The sequence below is a fragment of the Bubalus bubalis genome, chromosome 20 (genome assembly GCF_019923935.1).
Source record: "Bubalus bubalis isolate 160015118507 breed Murrah chromosome 20, NDDB_SH_1, whole genome shotgun sequence".
NCBI classification, from domain to species: domain Eukaryota; kingdom Metazoa; phylum Chordata; class Mammalia; order Artiodactyla; family Bovidae; genus Bubalus; species Bubalus bubalis.
This window is the reverse complement of record NC_059176.1, coordinates 13140188-13155406: the sequence shown is the minus strand read 5'-3', so window position 1 is coordinate 13155406 and position 15219 is coordinate 13140188. Positions and strand designations below refer to the sequence as shown.

Below are 15219 nucleotides of genomic sequence, written 5' to 3'. Positions count from 1 at the left end.
GCCTCACCCTGCAGCATCTGCAGACCAAGGTTTCCACTAAGGAAGGGTCACTTCTACATTTGAGAAACCCAGACCTAGAGAGAGGTGCCAGCTTTCTGTGAAAATCAGAGCAAGCTGGTGTGTATCACTTCACGGTACTTAGGGGTCTGTGTTTGTTCTTCTTTTGGAGTAAATCTGTCCCCCACTCTTGTTTCTTTTGCCTTCCCAGTTCATATATGATGAAGAAATTGTGTGGTAAGTTTTAAACATTTGTTTCTTTTCATTTTTCATTAGTATCCTTCTTTGTTGGGTTCACTGAATCTTTTTAAAAATTATTTTTACAAACATAAGAACTTGTGAAAGTAAAAAAGGCTATCATTCTTTTGTAATATTTATTTATGCTTGACTGTATAGAGTCTTAGTTGCAGTATACAGAATATTCATTGCAGTGCTCGGGCTTCTCTCTACTTGTGGTGTGGCCCCAGAGTACATGGGCTGTCTAGTTGTGGTGCATGGGCTGAATTGTCTGTGACGTGTGGGATCTTAGTTCCCCAACAATGAATGGAACCTACATCCCCTGCATTGGAAGGTGACTTCTTAACCACTGGACCACCAGGGACGTCCCCAAAAGGGTATCATTCTAAGCAGTCATACCTTTATCTATCCTTTCAAAGTGACAAAGATTGTTTTCCTTAATATTCCCACCCTGCCAGATAGCAAGATATTTCATAAAGCTAAAATAATGAAGACAGTATGATGTTTTACACAGGAATAAACATGGGCCAATGTGGAATATGGAACCGAGAATGCAGTAATGGGACCAGTTCTGGGCTGGGGCATCATGACAAGGCAGAGAGATGGGGATGGGGAGGGGGACAGCCTCAGGTGCTGCAAAAACAAGGAATCCATGTAGAATCCCTCACACCTTATATAAGAATAAATCCCAGAGGAATTCAAGATTTTGCTGCAAAAAGCAAAATTAAAGCGTTTTAGGGTAGAATATAGAACTCATCTTTATGACACTGAGGTTGGAAATGATTTCTTAATTAAGATACAAAAGGCACAAACTTCTAAAGAGAAGGTTGATATTTCCACTCCAACCTTTAAGGCATGAATGTATTGGGTTGGCCAAAGAGTTCATTCAGATTTTCCCCATGATGTTGTTGTTGTTGTTCAGTCACTAAGTCATGTCTGACTCTTTGCAACCCCATGGACTATAGCACTCCAGGCTTATCTGTCCATCACTATCTCCCTGAGTTTTCTCAAACTCATGTCCATTGAGTCAGTGATGCCATCCAACCATCTCATCCAGTCGCCCCCTTCACCTCTTGCCCTCAATTTTCCCCAGCATCAGCGTCTTTTCCAATGAGTTAGCTCTTCGCATCAGGTGGCCAAAGTATTGGAGCTTCACCATCACATCGTATTTTCCATAATATGTTATGGTAAAAACCCGAGCAAACTTTTTGGCCAACCCAATATCTTCCACAAGCCATAAAAACATTCTCTTCGTTGACAGTGATTGAGATCTGTATCCTGTATGTGATTATTTGTGGGAATGTATTCATGAGGCCTGACGTGAGCAGCTGCATGCTTTGGGACCAGAGCATACTGGTTCTGGGTCTACCCCACCTGTGAGCCAGAAAGTCTCTTTCTTCTGGGTCTCCTCTTCCTCACCTGTAGACAGAGTTCTGAGGGGCTGGTCAGATCATCGACAAACCCCTTTGTCGCTCTGCTGGGCTCAGGGCTCTGTCAGCAGAGGAAGAGTGCCCCAAAATGACTGCAGCTCATGCTGGGCACTTAGTAGGTCTTCAGGATACATTCCTCAGATGACCCAACGAGTTAAGCCATGGGACTGCCCAGAGGCTTGTGTTCTGAGCTACAGAAATCCCTACCATGTGTGGAGCTGGATGCTGCTTCTGCAGGACGACAGGAAGAGTGCACCCCAGAAAGACGCCCACCCCACCGGCCCCCACCTCATGTTCTACCCAAGAGGCTACTGTGCCCGGCCTCTCTTCAGGCAGTTCTTAGGGCACCTTCCCACCTGTACCCCCAGCTCCTCTGGTCTCTGGCCAGAATCTCACGTGACCACAGGGCCCTTTAGGGTCAAGTCTGCATGACTCCTGGCCACTCCCCTCCCTTCCTTGGGATGAGGTGCTGGGCTTAGTCACTCAGTCGTGTCTGACTCTTTGCGACCCCATGGACTGTAGCCCTTCAGGCTCCTCTGCCCATAGGGATTCTCCAGGCAAGAATTCTGGAGTGGGTTGCCTTTCCCTTCTCTAGGGCATCTTCCCAACTCAGGAATCGAACCCATGTCTCCCACATTACAGGTGCATTCTTTACCATCTGAGCCACCAGGGAAGCCCAAGAATACTGGAGTGGGTAGCCTATCCCTTTTCCAGAGGATCTTCCTGACCCAGGAATCGAACCGGGGTCTCCTGCATTGCAGGCAGATTCTTTACCAGCTGAGCTACCAGGGAAGCCCTGGGATGAGGTAGTTCCTCTCTTTTCTAGGTAGCTAGAGGAGCTCCTCCTGAGTCCCGCAGAGCCCCTGTAGTTGAGAAGACCCCAGCCCAGCCTTCTGTGTTACCAAGCGAGTGCCAGATGGCAGGACAGATGGGGGCTGGGCTGCTGGTCCACCAGCCTGGGTCCTGGGTCAGGGAAGGTGACAGGACACCCCGCTCTGCCCCACCCACTGTGCCGGGCACGCCCAGCCCCAGCCTCGGGCTTCCCTGGTTCTAACCAGCCTCTTTTCTCTCTCTGAGGTGGGAAGGCCTGGTGCTCATCATCTTGTACGTGTTTTACATCCTGATCATGAAGTAAGTGCCCTTCTCCTCTCCTGGGCTGTCTCACCCGTGGTTCCACACCCCGCTGCAGCCCTTCGTCAGAGGCAGAAGAAAACCTCGGTCAGCCCTTTCGGTCATTTTTGGCCACCCTGTTTCTCCAGGGGACACCCTGCTGGGGCAGCCAAGGTGGGAGAGAGATATTCAGACCCTGTTGTACGGTACCGTCCGCACTTGGGTCAGGGCGGGCAGCTGGTGGAGGGAGGCTGAGGCCGCTCCCTGAATAATAATCAAGGACCTCTCTCCCACCGTGTTCCACAGTCTTGGCCCCAGGGTGACTGCTCTTGTTTGCTGTCTCTATAAATCCCCTGATAATTTAATGCCACTCTTTCAAAAGAGCCAGGCAGCTCCAATCTCTCCAGACTCATAAAATGCCACCTCTGGAGGCCGTCACCCTTGCACAATTGCAGAGGGTACCGCAGGCAGTTCTAAAGGTGCAGACGCTGGGGGGGGGTGTGCACCCATGAGGCCCTCTGGAAGCTTCCCCCGGTCAGAATCATCTCAGAACTACCCATGATGAGTAGCATTCAGTCATAAAAAGGAAAGTATGACTCACGCCTGATGTGGAGGAACCTTGAGGGCGCGACACTGAGTGAAAGGAGTCAGGTCACTAAAGGACAAATACTGGGCCACTCCACTTCTGTGAGGTGCTGAGGAGACTCAGATTCCTAGAGGCAGGCAGCAGATGAGAGCTTGATTACCAAGTGCCTGGGGGAGGGCGTCATTAATGATTCCTTGACGAATGAGAACAGAGTTCTGTTTGAGATACTAACAATTTGAGGACTAGACAGACAGTGGCGACGGTTGCACCACCTTAGAGATGTAATTACGGCCACCGAAACGTGAGCCTGAAAATGGAAAATAGTTAAAACAGAAAATTTTATGTCAGATGTATTTTTCCACAATTGAAAAAAAAAAAAAAAAAGCTACCCATGAGCTAAGCCACATTCAGATTTTTAACTTTCTCCTCACACCTCCGCAGATAATTAAAAAAGAAAACACCACTGAGGTTTATGAGACTAGGAATCCCCACACTGACATAAAACACGTATCGTGTTTTCTAAAAATGGATGGTAAGCTGTCAAAACTGCAGAATTGTCTTTAATGGTCTCCTCTCTGAGTGCCTTTGGGTGAGGGCAGCAGCCTGAGGTCTGGGACGGAGTCTCCTCTCTGTGGGGACAGTGACGCTGGCCAGATGGTGTGGGGACACGGCCTCCGGGCACCCACGGGAGCAAGGCCAGGCCTGGGAGCGCCTGCTTTGGGCCTCTCCTGAGGGCTGAGCTGCTTTTGTTAGGGCAGGCTTATGGTGTGCCTAAGTAGGCGTCAGTCATTTTCTTGAGTTAAAAGGTCTCTTATGACCCCAGGAAGCCCATTCAAAAGGGGCAGGCCCCATTGTTCCAGGGTTCCTGTCAGGAAACCCTGTCAGCTCAGCTGAAAAGATTAGGATTAACATAAATACGCTATTGATACTATGTATAAAATAGATAATGGGAACCTACTGTATAGCACAGGGAACCCTACTCATTGCTCTGGGATAAATTTAATTGAAAGGAAGTCACAAAAAGGAGGGGATATCTGTGTGTACGGAGCTGATTCACGTTGCTGTAGGGTAGAAACTCACACAACATTGTAAAGCAACTATTAATATAATTGAATAAAAATTAATTAAAGAAAAACCCTTAGCTCCCCACCCCCTCACCCAAGGCCAAGCTCACTGCAGGTGCGCGGGGGAGGGGGGTGGGGAGGAGGCCCCTGCCCACTGCCCCGCCCCTAGGCACTCTCCTGCTGCTCTGACCTCCCGCCTTAACTAACTTGCAGGTACAACGTGAAGATGCAGGCCTTTTTCACAATCAAACAAAAGGCTATTGCAAATGGCAACACGGTCGACAGTGAGCTGGAGGATGGTAATGGTTACTGTGATAGTAGGTCTGATGACCCCTCCCTGCCATTGCTGGGGCAAGGTAAGGCTGAGCAGACAGGAGGGGCGCCATTAAAGTCACACACACACGCCATAAGCTGTCGCTGTCGCCCTTGGTCACAGGACCCACATGAGGAGGGCAAGTGATGTGTGAGCTGTGGCTCCGATGGGAGAAGGATGAGCCCAGGGTCCACGGTCACGTTCCCCAGGGGTCGCCCCAGGCCTCCTGAGGAAGGCTCAAGGCCTGCCTGGCTTTCCCGACATGCAGTGAACCGTATCTCTGACCCATGTCAAAGGCCAGTGGCAGGAAGCTGAGGACTTGGGAAGGCAGAGCAGGTGGGGTCCCCCTGTGGTTTCTCAGATGCCAGGCCCGGTTCTGGAGACCTCTGTTCTAGAGAGACCGCTGACTCATTGCCCCGAGGCACAGCAAGGCTGGGAAGGATGCCATGGAGCTGGAGAGGAATTCCAGACCTGCCCCCAAAAGCCCCCCTGGAAGCCCCTTCTCCTGGGGCTGTGGCCTGGTCTCCTCAGCTTCTCCCTGGACCTTTGGGGATTCTGGACCTCTGAAGCCAGCCCGAGTCTGTCAAGTACCCCCAAATGTTTGGGCCTGACCAGCTACTGCCTTGGGAACCTTGTCCTCAATTCTTTTTAATTTTTGGCCAAACCTTGCATCATGCGGGATCTTAGTTCACTAACTACGAATTGAACTCGTATCCCCTGCAGTGGAAGCTCAGAGTCTTAACCACTGGACCACAAGGGAAGTCCCTATTCTCTATTCTTAATCCAACCAATTACCAGGTGATTCCATCCAGGGGGGCAGTTCTGCCAGGGAGCCAAGAACGTTGACGCCCTCTGCCACCCAAGACTTGTGTTAAGGTCTGAATAGGTTCTTGGAGTCAGGATCTGGAGGGGGCGGGGGGAACAGCTTTAACTGGCATTGCCGACAAGTTCCACCGACGGTGTTGGTAAAGGTCTCCTTTAACCAGGAGAAAGCACCGTGGACCAGCCTCCTGAGGGGTATTTCTCTTTTATTCCTCATGGCCTTGGGCAAGTCACTGTCTCTTTTACGTCACTTTAATTCCTAATTCCTATAGGCTCAGAAGGGACTGTTTGCCTGTGTCTGGGACACGTAGGGGCTGAAATCTATACTCCTAGGCACTCCCCCAGCCCTCACCCTGGGGTGGGTCAGGGTAGGAGATTCCTCACATGTACACTTGAGCAAGTGCTGGGTTGGCCAAAAAGTTCATTCGGATTTTTGGGAAACCTGAACAAACTTTTTGGCCAACCCAATCTGTTCTGTCCCGTCTCAGGTAACCCCCAGGAGGAAGGCACCTGTCATGGGTGCTGAGTGAGGGGTGGATCTCTCCATGTGGAAGGAGGAAGGCTGCTGGGGAGAGGGTATGGGTGCAGCTGAGGTCACAGGCCCACCCCTGGGGGCCCCAGGAAGGAGGCCAGCAGAGCACAGGCCGGTGCCGTGCACCTGTTTCTTAGACGCGCGCAGACTGCCCCAGAAGAGAGCTGTTTCCAGAACAGCTCTGCCAGGAGGGGAGGAAACAGTGTGGCCACTGTTTGGGATTTTTAGCTCCACAGACACGGCAGGTCCAAGGCAGGTCCCCACCCCTCACAGTTTCTTAAGACAGAGGCTCTTCCTGGCCATCCTTGTACATAGAGATCAGGGTTCCTGGGATCCTCTGGACCTTCATGGTGAGAGGAGCGATTCTGTTTACCAAGTCAGTGGGAGATGCCTGCATCCTCAGCTGCCAGCCCCAGGAGCTACCTGCTGCCCATGTGGCTGATGGAGGAGGCTGGTCCCCAGTGCCACATGTCAGGGATGTGAGCACTTCCTCTTCCAGGCAAATCCAGGCTGCCCTGAGGCCACGTGGGGCCTTTCCAGGCCCTCTCTGGTGGCCCTCACTTTTGTATCCATGTCAGTAGGATTTCCCACAAGTTTATTGCTTTCCCCCAATCCTCAAAGTCCAGGACAATTTCTGGAAAATTGGAAGATTAGACACAAGACTGTCCCCTAAGGCCAAGGAAAGGAGGGGACATAGGTCTCCCTCCAGCTCTTATCAGGGTGAATGCACTTAGATAAAAGCCAAGGAGGAAACGGGCTGGGGCAGGGCTGGGGGACGTAGGCCTGGAACTGGAGAGGTTGGAGCCCAGAGACTCAACCCCGGATGGTGGCTGCTCCTTTCCTCTCTGGCCCATGCTCTTCAGGTCTCCTTCCTGGTCTCCTTCGGTGGGCCCCTCTCCCCAGCAGCCTTCCTCCTTCCACGTGAAGAGATCCACCCCTCACTCAGCACCCACGATAGGCGCCTTCCTCCTGGGGGTTACCTGAGACAGAACAGAACAGATTGGGTTGGCCAAAAAGTTTGTTCGGATTTTCCGTCCCGTCTTAAGGAAAATTCCGCACCAACTTTTTGGCCGGCCCAGTACTTGCTCAATGTGCACACAGGGTGGGGGGCAGGGTGGGCAAGCGGGGGAGTGTTTGTGACTCACTGAAGGACATTGTTCCCTAGAAGCAGATTGACTTGGGCAGGAGATCACACCCCGGGGTGGGGGGGCCTGAGGAGAACAGGGCTTTGGGATTTTGCCACTGTTGCCACAGAATCTTTCAAACTCAGAGCTCATCTCCCCTGGTCCTCAGGCTCCAGGCAGGTCATATAAACCACCCCATCCAGGGTTGTCAAAGATTGCTGGCTTTCAGGAAGACACACACACACACACAAAACCCTGATTTTGCTGTTTTGCAGTTTTGGTATTTCCCATAGATGTAAAATCAAACTTTTTTAACCCAACCTCTTGACAGGAAAGGAGATGTTGCCTTTTTACCCCCCACTCCTATAAAATGCGCTTATGTACTTGAATGCTCTTAAAGATCATGTAGTTCAGCTCACCAGATCAGCGCAAGCTGGTCTCTTTTTGGGGGAATAGCATCCTCCAGTTTTGTTCTGCATACAGTTTTTTTTTTCCCCCTAAAAGTTTTACACATTTTTTTTATACCACACTTCAATTCTGCTCAAGAAAGCAGAGCACAATACAGCAAGGAAAGTGTCCAGGATGGAGGCAGGTGGGCATCCCATTTCCTGCCATGGCTGGGGGTCTGGCCTTTCCTTGCTGGCTGTCCAGTGGCATTGCACATGACCCTGTAGCCGGGGCCATTTTGACCACCAGCTGGGCTCACTGTAGGACCTTTCCAAGCTTCCCTGGCCCTGGACACAACTTTGTCTTGGAACAGGGAGGGAGCGGGTGATATCTGGCCTTAAACTTCCGGGGCAACATGCTGACATTGGCTGGGTTACCTGCTAAGCACGCGGTGGGTGGTGCCAGGATGAGATGCCCAAGAAGCCAAGGAGGAGAGGGGCCATCCCCATGGCCAGAGGTCCCGAGCATTGAAGTCCCTCTACTAACACCCTCCTTCACATAACCCCCGGCACCTTGGCCACCATCAAGAATGCTGCCCCAGACTCCCGGCGTCCACCGCACGCTAATCATCTCTGCAATCTCTGTTGGCCTTTGTCTCCTTAACACTTCTCCTCTTCTAAATTGTAAGTAATCTGCTTTGACCCAAGCAATAACACATGCATTTAAGAAACAAAACCCACGAGTTCAATGCACGCCTCATTGGCGGTTAATATTTGTCTCCCACAAATGCATGGTCCTCCTGGCTTTGGTTCTAACCACATGCCTCCTGTCTGCTGAGCCTTGCTGCCTGTTGGGTGAGGGTATGTGTGTCTTGTGTGCATTTGTTCGTGTTTGTGCTATTAACTCTCGTGCAGGTTTGCTCTGACTGCTCCTAGTTACCCTGTTATCCAGGAAGGACACTCATCAGGAGCGGGTGACCAGTGGAGAGGGACGGGCATACCTGCTTTGGCAGCCCCTCAGAGGGGAAGGCTCCCCTGCTTCTGTGTGCTGTGTCCAGAAGGGTTTCTATTTCTGGACCCTCCTGGGCTCTGGAGTTAACTGTCAAGCTTCCCCCAGGGACTCCAGCACAGAGCATGTTCCTGAAGGTGGCGGGGAAGATCCAGGGACCAAGGAGATTTGTTCTTCAGCTTCATGAGTGGAAGCAAAGGGTCAGAGAGTGGCCTCCCTGCTCGAGGGTGCTGGTTTCACTGGAGACACTGGTCTTGGCCAGCAGCTTACTGTGCACCCCTCACAAGCAGGCTCCTCTCCTGGGTCTCAGTTGCCTTCTCAGGGCCTGTGAGCCAGATCTTTGACCTTGCTGGTACCGCCTCATGGAGAACAATTTGGAAGCATAGTGTGCCAGGTGGAGATGACTCCTCTAAGACAGAGCAGGTAGCTTCACAGGAAGCTTAGAACAAGTGCTGTTACCTCCCAGCATTTTCCCTTTAGGGGGCCCTTGTCCGTTTGTTAAATTTTGTCTGAGTCTCTGTAAATGGTGGGGAAGAAAGGTCCCCCTCAGAGTCATTGGTGAGAGGTAGCAGGGACCCAGTCCACTTTGTAGGTGGGCTGCCCCATGAAGCTTAGGTGAGGAACTGAAAGACCCTTACATTTAGCCAAGACTGGACCCTAGAAGAGAGGGTCATCAGTCAGCAGAGGGACTAGCCCTGGAGATGTGCATGTGGTCCTGTAAAAGGGGGACCTTGGGGATCTGTTCAATACTTGTGGGTGGTTCAGACCCAGGTGGTTCACTCTACGAATGGGAGGATCTGCAGCCAGCCTCCCATGTGGCTACCAGCTGCTGAGACCAAGAAGTCTGCCCCTCGGGGGGATGTCAGTCACCCCAGCCCTGGGGTTTTGCCCTGGGGGTTCTCAGCACTAATCATGGCTTTGTGCTCAATATAGTGAAGGAGGAGCCTCAGTACAACAAAAACCCAGTGGTGATGGTGGACGAGGTCATGAGCTCCAGCCCTCCCAAGTTCACCTTCCCAGAGGCGGGCTTACGCGTAATGATCACCAATAAATTTGGGCCCAGAACTCGTCTGCGGATGGCCAGCAGGATCATAATTAATGAGGTAAGTCTCCTTCAAGGCCTGTGAGACCACGTGAGCCTGAAGCCTTGGATGGGTTCCAGCACTGCAGGAAGCCCTGGCTTGTCAGGACATTTCCTGGCGTTGGGCCCAAAGTGTCCTCTGCCAGGCTTGTGTTTATCACCAGCCTGTTGAAGCAAGGAAGCCCAGACAGCACAGGCAGCAAATGATCCTATCAGGAAGGAGTTTAAGGCAGGTAGCAATCGAATACCATGTCTGCCACTTTCCACTAAGTATTTTCCACTGCTGCTAAGTCACTTCAGTCGTGTCTGACTCTGTGCCACCCCATAGACGGCAGCCTACCAGGCTCCCCCGTCCCTGGGATTCTCCAGGCAAGAACACTGGAGTGGGTTGCCATTTCCTTCTCCAATGCATGAAAGTGAAAAGTGAAAGTGAAGTCGCTCAGTCGTGTCCAACTCTTCGAAACCCCATGGACTGCAGCCTACCAGGCTCCTCTGTCCATGGGATTTTCCAGGCAAGAGTACCGGAGTGGGGTGCCATTGCCTTCTCCATTTTCCACTAGAGAAAGAGTGGTCTGAAGTACAGATTTTTTTTTTAATGTTACTCAGGGCAAAAAAAAAAAAAAAAAGGAATACACACCTATTCTCTATGGATAGAGCAACTCTAGAAGAAAACTAAAAGACTATAGAAGCCTTCTGGTTTGTCTCTCTCAGCATGTGGATCCATTACCTCCTTTGTTATAACAGAAAGTGAAGTGAAAGCGAAAATCGCTCAGTCGTGTCCAACTCTTGGCAACCCCATGGATATATAGTTCATGGAATTCCCCAGGCCAGAATACCAGAGAGGGTAGCTGCTCCCTTCTCCAGGGGATCTTCCCAACCCAGCGATCGAACCCAGGTCTCCCACATTACAGGCAGATTCTTTACCAGCTGAGCCATCAGGGAAGCCCAAGAATACTGGAGTGGGTAGCCTGTCCCTTCTCCAGCTGATCTTCGCAACCCAGGACCCAAACCAGGGTCTCCTGCATTGCAGGCGGATTCTTTACTAGCTGAGCTACCAGTGTTATAACTTATGTCTCTTTTAATGCAACCTCAAGGTAGCTGCAGATTTTCTTTTTCCAAGGATAATTCTCTCTTGATTCCTATAAAGCTAGAGTCATGACCCCCTTCCCATTGCTACCATTCATACTCCTACTGAGTCACACCCCACCTCCTCACAATTCTATCCTTGCACAGCTGTTGCTGAGTCCAAACGTGGTCTGTTCGCCACAGGACAGGCCAGTTAACTGGGAGATTAGGTGTGGAAGCAATGACTAGGACATTATTTGGAAAGCGACTGATTGAGAAGATGGCAGACTAATGTCTCAATAGGACTGAGGTGGGGAGGGGGTAGTTGAGTAGATAAAGACCTTTTTCTTGCAGAAATCTCCTGGAATGGCCAACCTGGGGGAAGAGGGGTGATGTGTTAATCAGAGGGTCAGGCTCCCCTGAGGCAGGCCTTTAGGGAGGGAATGTGTTAATCTCTTCAGGAAGAGGGTCAGGGTTCCCCGAAAAGTATTAGTCAGTCGTGTCCAACTCTTTGCAACCCCATGGACTGTAGCCTGCCAGGCTCCTCTGCCCACGGAATTCTCCAGGCAAGAATACTGGAACTGGAGGTCATTCCCTTCTCCAGGGGATCTTCCTGGCCCAGGGTTCCCTGAAGCATGTTATTACGTATGATTATTATAACAAAAGGTGGCACTAGTGGTAAAGAACCCACCTGCTAATGCTGGAGACAAAAGAAACTCTGGTTGGAAGAGCCCTTGGTGGGGGGGCGGGGAGGCATGGCAACCCTCTCCAGTATTCTTGCCTATAGAATCCCATGGACAGAGGAGCCTGGTGGGCTCCAGGTGAAAAATGTAATTTTTCAAAGGTTAAAGTCAAACGGATCCATCATGGAGTCAGAATTGGTTCTTCCCTGCAACACAGCTATTTGTGGGTTTTTTTGTTTGTTTTGTTTTGACTATAAGGAAGACCTTTCATTTAACCCTTTTTGGGTAGTAAAATATTATGCCTGGGCATGTGTCTCAGATCACTTTTCTCTTTTAGGCTAAATGTTGTGGACATGTTTGTAGGAAAAAACGTTTTAGATTTCCACCCAATCCTAGACTTCATGATATAGGAGTCCCTGCCTAAAACCAATATGAAGCCAGTTAATGGTCAATTCCTCTTTCTTTTGGAAAAAATAACATGCTTCCATTTTAAGTAATAATGACTTTTTTGGCCCATCTTTTTGCTTCTAGTAACCATAAGGATAAGTGTTAGGCACACAGTTATGGAGTAATGCCTTGGGGGCGTGTGTACTGACTCTTGGTTTCCTGCTGATGTAACTGGGAAGGAGATATGTGTCCGTGTGTGATGATTATTACCCACAAGGTTTTAATACTAAAGCATAAATATTTTTAATGAGAGCTAGATAAAGATGAGCTGTGCAAAGGCAAACAGATTTTCAGAAACATGGAAACCTGTTAATTTCTTGGTATGTGGTTTCTCCCTTTCTCCGGTTTAGTAGAAACCCACTGACTCGGCTTCTGCTTGGGTGGAAAGGAGGCAGACTTGGTCAACAGCTATAAGGAAATAGTGGAGGGAAGAGGTCTGATTGGTTCAGAGGACACCCATTACACATGGCCAAAGATTTGGACAGCAGAAGCCTTCCAAATGCCTACTAACCCTATAAGATGCTCAAATTAAAAGGGAGATGCAAATTAAAACCACAATTAGACTCCACCACACATCCACCAGAATGACTAAAATGGGAAGAATTGTCAGTATCAAGCATTGACAGGGATGGGAAGCAACTGAAATTATAATCCGTTTCTGGTACAAATGTGAAATGGTTCAACTTGCACCTACCTTATGATCTCACAATCCCACTTCTAGATAAATACCCCAGAGAAATGAGTGCATATGTCCACAAAAAGGCATGGTCATGGCATTCTTCCTGATAACCAAAAAGAAGAAATAACCCAAATGCCCATCAAGTGGCAAAGGACATATTGTGTGTTATTCACACAGTGGAGTACTATACACCCCTGGAAAATAATGAACTACTGATTCATGCAACAAGATGGATGAACCTCACAGATATTAGGTTGAGTGAGAGAAGCCAAATATAAAATAATATGTACTCTCTGGATCCATTTATAGGAAATTCAAGTTCAGGAAAAACTTAATTGATGTGTATAAAAGTCAGAATGGGGTTATCTTAATTACTTCTGGAGAGAGGGGACCCTTAGCGAGTTGTCTGAGAGGCTGGAAATGTTCTACATCTTAATATGAACCATCACTGGACCATGGTACACAATATAAATGCAATTTTTGCATGATATACCTGAAATGAGATTTTTTGACTATGCAGAGCCTCTCCTGTGAATGTCTTCTGGTGGCTTATGACCATCCACTGGGAAAGTCAGAATGACTGCTTTTATCCAGTGTCATGGGCTAGTTTGTCAGGTTGACACTAAGAAGAAACCCTGGGCTCTGACCAATACCTTTGCTGATACTGGTTCGAGTGGAAACGAGCAAACTTAGCTGGATTCTAAGGTCCTGGAGCCATTTCTCAGGCAAACCCGAAGCCAGGGGTGCTGTTCTAGAAACCCTTAAGTGCCACCTGCCTGTGAGGAACCAAGCAACAGGGTGCAGCTTTGTCACACGCCTGGGTGTCTGTCTTGCCTCCTGTCCACACAGAGGCAGAGGCTGATCAACTCGGCCAATGGCGTGAGCAGCAAGCCGCTTCAGAACGGGAGGCACGAGAGCATCGAGAATGGGAACGTGCCCGTGGAAAACCTGGAAGAGCCACAGCGGGACCAAGAACCCCCGCCACAGCCCCCGCCACCTCCCCAGGAGCCAGAGCCCGTGGAGGCCGCTTTCCTGTCCCCCTTCTCCATGCCTGGTGAGTCCTGGGGGCCAGGGCTCTCGGGCCACACTGCTGGCCAAATGGAGGCCTGGGAAGTACCCCAGTAACCTGTAGTAACCACACTCAAATGCCCAGGGCAGCAGGGCTTTCTCATGCAGTAAAGAGAAACAAGCACATACGTTATTTTTATGGACATGCTCAGACTCTCCAGCCCTTCCAGTGTGGGCAGGCTGTTTTGCCCATGTGTTGCATATTTGCTGGGACAGGATATGCTAAAGCCACACATGATCTTTAGACAGTTACACCTTATGTGTTTGACGATAACTCGTACCTATAAATAAGTTAGAGCCGATGTGGCTCTGGCCCAGGCCTGAGTGTCCTCCCATATCATGGGATGGGCCTGGCGTCATATGACTGCCAGCTCCTCGCTGACCTCACCTCTGCTCCAGCCACACTGGCTTCCTCACTGTCCTTCTCAGAAAGTAGCAGATATGCTCCTGCCCAGGACCTTTGCACTTGCCCTTTGTTGAAATGCGCTTTGTTCTGCTACCTGTATCACTCACTTCCTTACCTTCCTCGGGTCTCTGCTTAAATGTCACCTTCTCAGTGTGGCCTTCTCTGACCACCCTAATCTAAGTATTTTGAATATATATATCTTTTATCTTGTGTGTCTCCCTGGCTAAAAAATCAGCTCCATGCCAGCAGATATCTTCGTCTATTTCATTCACTGTTGTATCCCCAGTGCCCAAACCTGACACATAGTAGGTGCTTAGTAGAGGTCCATCAAGTGAATGATTTCAGGAATTTGTGTGTGAGAGGATCCCCAGACACACCCAATCTGTCTTCATCTTTAGCCATACTCCTCTGCAGTCCATGATGGGAAATAAAGGCCTGAGCTCTTTAGCCCCATCTTGGAGGTTTTTTCTTGGTGTCCTGCCATCCTGAATGGCAGCAGAATTCCAAGATTTTCAAGTCCAAAACTTGATGTTTTCCCAAAAAGATTTCTGTGTTTAACAACAGGCTCACAGATGGCACCTGATTTGGGAGATGGCTTGGGGTGGGGAGAGGAGAGGAGAGGCAGTATAGTCCCAGGGAAGAAGATGCAGGCACAGTCCAGGAAACAGCCTACCTTGCTGGGGGTTCGGACTGAGAAGAAGCTACCTTTTGGGGGTTCTGTTCTCCAGCCCCGGGAGGTGGATGGAATCCCTGTTTTACAAATGTGGGGCCTGACAGGGTCATCACCACCACCCGCTACTGCCGCTTCATCTAGATGCTGTTCCTGACCCTGCTTATTGTCCAGAGCTCTGCAGGAAACCAGGGAAGGGACCTGCCCTTTGGGGCAGCTGCCGTTCTGTAAAGGGAGGCAGCCTCATGTAAGGGCAACTCATCTTTCCATTTCCTTGAAGCTTTGAGTTTGGCAAGACTGAATTGGGTGGTCCCCGGGGCCAACCACCCCCCTCCTCTCATCCTGGTGCCAGAATCTGATGCTCCTTAGACAAGTGGCTTGTGGGAAACCAGGTCTAGCTCCCTGCAGGGACTCTGGGCAGGTCACCTCCTGAGGTGAGGAGCTCAGAATGCTGTTCTCTTACAAGGGCTGGGACCAGATCACTCCCGGGTTCTCTGCACCCACGAACCC

At 50.1% G+C, this 15219-nt stretch overlaps 1 protein-coding gene across 3 annotated transcripts in view; it reads left to right on the top strand.

Annotated features, from left to right (window-relative positions):
* The window catches only part of SLC24A4 (solute carrier family 24 member 4), a 188267-nt gene that overhangs the window by 140717 nt on the left and 32331 nt on the right, over positions 1–15219 (top strand). For 2 of the 3 annotated variants that reach the window (XM_044932850.1, XM_006071249.3), the window contains exons 8-12: positions 209–234; positions 2742–2795; positions 4638–4780; positions 9544–9713; positions 13415–13619. In XM_044932850.1, coding sequence (XP_044788785.1) covers positions 209–234; positions 2742–2795; positions 4638–4780; positions 9544–9713; positions 13415–13619 — 598 coding nt within the window. The remainder of the gene's footprint in view (positions 1–208; positions 235–2741; positions 2796–4637; positions 4781–9543; positions 9714–13414; positions 13620–15219) is intronic. The other variant, XM_006071250.3, reaches the window with a different exon arrangement.